At 40.0% G+C, this 7,089-nt stretch overlaps 1 protein-coding gene across 1 annotated transcript; it reads left to right on the top strand.

The window, feature by feature from the left end:
• The first annotated feature begins 5,788 nt into the window (after positions 1-5,788).
• On the top strand, positions 5,789-6,841 carry LOC149149957 (uncharacterized). The gene has a single exon (XM_089442641.1). The coding sequence runs from the start codon at positions 5,789-5,791 to the stop codon at positions 6,839-6,841; it is 1,053 nt and encodes a 350-aa protein (XP_089298767.1).
• Positions 6,842-7,089: the final 248 nt, after the last annotated feature.

The raw sequence follows: 7,089 nt of genomic DNA, 5'->3' as shown, positions 1-7,089 counted from the left end.
ACAGTGATAATGAGTTTCAGAACTGTGATTACATTTACACGAATTACAAGCCAGGCCATTAATAGAGAAGTTCAGTCATTGTCATGACTAGTTTTACTGCCTAAAATTCATGCTAGAACATAATAATTTTATTTCCGAAAAAATTATCATCTTTTGCATTGTTAAATTTACAAATATTCCATTCAAAATGAAGTGCTTAATCCAAACATATAATTCAGTGTGTTACTTGCTTTTATCGATCTATGTTGGGTGAGCATATAAAGCACCCCCTAAATTTAATGGTTTAAATTAATATTTCTATGTTCAATGGAAAAACTTTGTATAATATTCAATCTAAATATTGATCAGTTCATTTCTGTTGAGTTATACATTGTTTACTAGCGTAGATGTTTGTAGATAATTCCACCAATGAAATTAATTGCAACTAGTCCAAGCAGAGTATTACATTTGATTAAGAAAATTTTGAAACAAACATCGTAGGAGCCAAACATCCAAACATTCCAAGCAGATTGTTTGGGAAAAATTACAGCTGTTGCAAATCCCGGTCTGTTGCAATTTAGGAAATGAAGCTTCCTTCCGAGTTGTCATGTGTCGTAGAGGAGAGGAAATTAAGCTTGCTATTTGGTTGTCTACTTGTTGCAGGTTGTCGACTTGTTGATGGCGGGAAAAAGGGTGCACTTCCCGAGATAAGAACAAGTGATCAATATTTTGCATATCTTTATTTCATATTCGTCGTGTTGCATTCAATGAGAACAGGTGGCAGTGGAATGGTGATGGCCTTATGTTATGCATAGGTATGGATGGATGTCACACTACCGTGTCAAGCTCTGTTAAGGGTCTTAAATAACCTATAGCATGGGATATATTGGAAGCCCTGGGGAAAGTCACAAAACCCATGATATATATGACCATTATATTATGATAAGTGTATGTCCACCAAGGATGGCGATGAATTGATGCCTGGGTCGACGGCCATAGATGGGGACAGATGTATTTAAGGAACACTAATATATCAATAGATACATATATATTAGTTTCCCATAGTTCAAGGATATAGGATATTTAATGCACCCTTTCAGACTAACAAATGATAATTACGGTGGCAAGCCTTATGCAAAAATACATAACCATGGTATGCCCATGTTGTTTGTTGAGATGTGATGTGCTGACATGACCAACCTACTCAGGGCAGGTGTGCATGCCATCAAACATCATGCATGGCATGAACATTTGTTATGTAGATTTCATTGATGATTTGGCTATGTCGTCGTTGTCAAGTCACCGCATAATTCATGCTTATTAGCTTCCAAATTTTGAATTGAATAATGACACTCATTCAAATTCGAATTTTGAATTTCTAAACCAGTCCTACCCTATTTATTTTTAATTTCTAAACCCATCCTACCCTATTTTTTTATATTAGAAATTTGAAGCAAAAAGTGGATGGGCTCTTACTTTTGGGCCAGCAGGTTTGGGCATCGAGCAAATACTAAGTGCTACCCGAGCTTGTTTATCGCTCTCGCCCTCTCTCTTCACTATTTAGGCTTGGGTGGGCGTTCACCATTATGAATAAGAAATGCCTTGCTTCTAAACAAGGTACCTTGGGCCAATGGTTTTATGAAGAGACATGGCTGAGACGGAACAGGCTTGCTGCCCGGAGCCTTTCAGGGAGTAGCAATGTGAGATAAACATTTTGATGTGTGGCCATGAACGATCTCTCAGTTTTTAGGTAGAGAGAAAATTTGGTATTAAGCATTAGGTTTCTAATACTGTAGATTTATGTTTTGTAAACTGTAGAGTTGTTCCTATAATGACCTCTCAGAGGGGGTCTCCACATGATCAACAGGGTTAAAATGATGTCGTATTCTCGTTTATGGCAGTGTTCTTCTTTTATGTGTAGTCAATTGGCCTCATTATCTTACATGTAACTTTGTGCAAACTACTTTTATATTTTTTCAATTCTTTTGATAATTACCATGTGAAGGATCAAATAACTATTATTATGAAGATCTATGTCCCATATTGCGCCTTTGTTTTTATTTTTTGGATTGTAATGATTCATCTGCAATAGTTTGTATTTTGCTATCAAGATGGATTAACTCTTTAGACTATTTTTTTGTAATCATGAAGAATTAATGTTGTGGCTTATTTCTATGTAACCATTTATTTTATGATGCGATTTTTTAGTTGCATATGTAATTACCGGCCCAATTAAAATGAATTAGGCCTAGCAGAAGAATCAAGATTGCATTTAAAATTACAACTTCTTTTCTTCCAATTGAATTCATTGAATTAGGTATCCCTATGAGAAACATTTAAATTTTTGTTCATCTAAAAGGAATTAAAATTAATATACCCTCTCACCCATCCAAATTGTATACATTTTTTATTGGTAGGATTGTGAAAATTTTCTTTGAATTTATCTGCAAACTTTCTCAGATTTCTTAGTGTAATGAGGTCGTGATCTTTGTGCGTAGGGCGAGAGTATAATATTGATATTAGATTTGTTTATGTTTCTCATAAAAATATTTTATGGGAGATGGAGAGAATATAAGGTTGCTCAAGGTGTCACCACACAGGTCATCTCATCAAAGATTGTCGGTATAGAATTAAAGGAAGTTCAAAGGGGTTCCAGAAGAGGCATAATAGAAATCTGGAATCTATTCCGGATGGCAAGAATCATGATAATTCTCTATCTTCCCAGGAAACAGAACTCATTGATTCAACCGATCGGGGGGAGGACTTGAGGGAAGTGACTTTCATCTGTTCTACAACGCCTGAGCCCGTAGATGATCCACCTGTTATTAGCCCGTTGCCTGCGGAAAAAGCCGACTTTGCTGTAGGCTCCCATGTTATTTCGATCCCTCCTCGAACAACGTCACCGGCTTCCCCTCCTTCAGCATTATCAAAAGGGAAAGGTGTGGAGTCTACTCCCACTCCGACCAACTCTCCTATCTGCTCGCCAGTCAACATACCTGACAGCGATCTGGACTCGCTTCTCCTCAGGTACCCCTCAGTGCTGGAACCACTCACCATTCATAAACCTGCTTTCCAACCATTTCCATCCATTAGTCCTGATTCAGCAAGGAACATCACTACAAGGAAAAAGAAAAAGGGTGATAGCAGGCATTTTCGAGGTAGATCAATCGCCCCCGATCTTGGTGTTACAAACATATCGTTAGTAGAGGTCCCAATCATGGAATCATCAGAATCACAGTCCCTTAGAGCATGGGAGACTGGGCAGCCGTCAACATGACTTTTTTAATTTCCATGAATATAAGGGGCCTGGGTGCCAGCCCCAAATTTCTGGCGCTCAAGAACATTTTCCTTTCGGCCCTTCCCAAAATTATTTTCATTCAAGAAACAATGCATTCTGCATCAGTCACTTTGGCTTTTTTCAGGAGGATGTTCCCATACTGGCATATGGTTGCTACAGACGCCTCTGGCCTATCAGGAGGATTAGCTGTGCTGTGGGATCCCACATGGATAAATGCAAAAGCATTCAAATGCTATGCAGGCATTCTTATTTCAGCAACTGTCAGAGGCCAATCTCTTTCCATCAATATGCTGAATATATATGCTCCGTGCAGGGATCGTTTGCCTTTTTGGGAAAGGTTAATCGACTCAGAGTTACTGGATATGGAATCATTTATGTTAGCGGGGGATCTCAATGTTACATTAAAAGCTGATGAAGTATGGGGGGATGGGAGGAGATTCGATCCTTTGGGGGAAAGGCTCAGAAAAGAATTCTTTATCAGGAATCTGGTGGACATTCCACAAAGGAAAAGAATGCCCACTTGGGACAACAAAAGACTGGGGGCCGCCTTTATCGCGAAGAGGTTGGATCGCTTTGTGATCAAAACAGAAATTATTGAGGGTTGGGGAATGCCGATATCTTTCACGGGGGTTGACTACTCCTCTGACCACAGACCCATTTATTTGGTATGGAAACATGTGACTCCCAGGCTAGGTTACTCTTTTAAGTTCAACAGAGTTCATTTGGAGGACCAAGATTTTAATGATGTCATCAGGAACAAATAAAAAGAAATTAAGGAATCGGATACGGCCCTTTTCTCCACATTCAGAGAGAAGGTTCAGAGTCTAAAGGTGATCTCGAAGGATTGGCAGATTCGCAAGAAACAAAAAAACAAACAGTTGTTGGCAGACATTAAAAGGAAGTTATACTCTGCTCTTAACTCATCCAGTGCAGATTGCATGTCTTTTGATAAAAGGACCTATATTTCAGCATTAGAAAAAGCAAAACAAAAGATCCTGAAGGAGGAGGAAGCAACATGGCGCCTCAAGAGCAGGGCTCTTTGGCTCAGAGAGGGGGACCGTAACACCAAATATTTTCATAAAGTTGCAAACGCAAGGCGAAATATTAATTCCATTTGGCACATCAAAGATGAAAAGGGTGACATAATATATTCTCAACAAGGCATCTCGGTGGAAGCGATCAACTTCTTCCAGAGACAATACTCTCGGCGTCAGAACAACATATCAGACACCCTATGGGCAGTGGATCTCATGCCAGTTATGTTCAACGAACAGGCAAATGATTATCTATTCAGTCCTATAAAGGAGGAAGAACTTCAAGCGGTTATAAAAGTTTTTAAAAAGGACAAAAGTCCCGGCCCAGATGGCTGGACCATCGAATTTTTTTCTCACTTTTATGACTTATTTAAAGAAGATTTGCTAGGGATGGTTGAGGCCACAAGGATATCTGGAAATATAAACAGCGCCATCACTGCTACATTTATTGCTCTGATTCCAAAAAAAGATCGATCCGAGTCTTTCAATGACTTCAGGCCGATTGCTTTATGTAATATCCTCTTTAAAATCATCTCCAAGATCATTGCGGAAAGGATGAAGACGGTGTTAAGTTTATTTATTACAAATCATCAACATGCCTTTCTCAAGGACAGAAATATTCTGGATGCAGTGGCCATGACCCAGGAATGTCTTTTCTCAATCATATCAAAAAACATTGATGCTGCCATTCTGAAGATTGATCTGACTAAAGCATATGACTGCGTCGACTGGGGTTTTCTCCGAATTCTGTTGGCAAAGATTGGTCTCAGAACGCAATGCATAAATTGGATTATGGCATGCGTTGAAAATGTCAAATATGCTGTTATTGTCAATGGTATTCCAACTAGCTTTTTCAAAGCTGAAAGAGGCCTCCGGCAAGGTTGCCCATTATCGCCACTATTATTCATTCTCGTGATGGACACTCTCAGCAATCAGATAAGGAAAGCGGTGTCGGATCAGAGGTGCAGGCCGGTAAGAATTTGCAAGGATATATCTTTATCACACAACTTATTTGTCGATGACGTGCTCATCTTTGCCATGTTGTGTAGAGCGTCCTGGGAGTGTTTGCATGATATTCTCATCAAATTCCAATCGGCATCTGGCCTGGTGATTAATAAGGTTAAATCAATGTTGTACCACAATGATACTGATAATGACACTGTTTTATGGATCGCCGATTTATTTGGCATTCCACAGTCTTCTATTAGGAGCGGAATCAAATATTTGGGCTTCCCTCTGAAGGAAAAAGGATATGTTTCACGTGATTGGTCCTGGATTACTGACAGATTCTTTAAAAAAATCTTTGTTTGGGAAGCGAGATTTCTATCTCTTGCCGGAAGACTCATTCTGGTTTAGTCAGTTTTAGCTGGTCCCATTTGTTTCATCTTCCGGCCTCCATTATCAAAAAATAGTTTCCATTGCGGGCAATTTTTTATGGGGAGGAAAATCTTTTCAGTCAAAGATTAATCTGGTCAAAATGGATATCATTTCGAGGCCGAAGAATATTGGAGGCTGGGGTCTTATTAACATGAAAATCTTTGGAAAGGCCTTACTGTGCAAATCGCTTTACAGAGGCATTTTTGGGTCCGGGCCATGGAGCAAGATTATTCAAATCCGATATTTGAAAGGACGTAGCCTGGAGTTCTGGTACCGGAGACCTTCTTTTGGTTTGAAATCGGGTTCGGCTATATGGAATAGCTTCAGGAAAATTATTCCTTTCTTCATTCAGAATCTACGTTGGAGGTTGTATTCGGGATCCTGTATTTACATTGGCATTGACCCCATTGTCAATGATCTGGAGCTTCTGATCCCAAGATGCCTTTCTCTCTTCCTCCAAACAAAAGGTATATTCACTTGGGAAAAGCTGATTAAAGAATGGACACCCACTTCCCCCGTTTGGATTGGCGTGGAGGAGCTACCGCTTCCACCACATTTGAGACTGATATGGGCCTCGGTGATCCAGAACTTAACAAATAAAGGCATCCAGCGCATGGGCAATAAAGACATATTGGTATGGGCCATATCAAAATCTGCTCAGCCGGTTAGGGTAAAGGACATTTACTCTGCCATGATTGAAGGTCTTCCTGAGGCTGCGGATTCAAAATTTCCGATGCCACTGTGGAAAGTGACTTGCCCACTCAAATGCACTCTTTTTTCATGGCTGGTGTTCTCCAACAGAAACCTCTCCTGGGAGGTTCTTCAAAAGAAGGGGTGGAATGGGCCGGGACGATGCTCCATGTGTCTCTCGGATCATGAGACCAATGTTCACATGTTCTTCCAATGTGCTCAGACACTGAAAATCTGGTATGAATTGTCTATATCCTTTTGTTTTCCTTACTGCGTTTTTGCTTCTGTACAGGAGGGCTACAGGTGGTGGAGTGAGCAATGCTTGTCCCTACGCTCTATGTTTGTCACGGTCATCTGGCTTATATGGAAGTGGAGAAATAATTGTATTTTTCAAGATCTCAGAACTCCCCTTGCTTCTATCTTGCTGCGGATAACAGATTCAACTGTCCCTCCTGATATGTAGGGATCTCTCTCCAAATTGTTTCTTGATGTGGTCATTGTTGCTGCGCATCAATGGTTTTTGGATCTTTCTGCTTATGGAGCTCTCGCTCTATCTGGTGCATTATGGTTCACAAGGCTCATATGGAGTTATTTTGGTTTTTTTGCCTCTTTCTGGTGTGAGACTAATCTCTCCACCCATCTGGTCATCTGTAAATCTTACACAATTCTCTCTTATATGGTTTTAATCTGTTTTTGCTGTGGGCCTCCTGG

Source organism: Pinus tabuliformis, chromosome 9 (assembly GCF_031772625.1).
Source record: "Pinus tabuliformis cultivar Carrire ecotype Pingquan chromosome 9, CPIR1, whole genome shotgun sequence".
NCBI classification, from domain to species: Eukaryota; Viridiplantae; Streptophyta; class Pinopsida; order Pinales; family Pinaceae; genus Pinus; species Pinus tabuliformis.
Note: the sequence above shows the minus strand (reverse complement) of the source record. Positions and strands in the feature narration are given on the sequence as shown.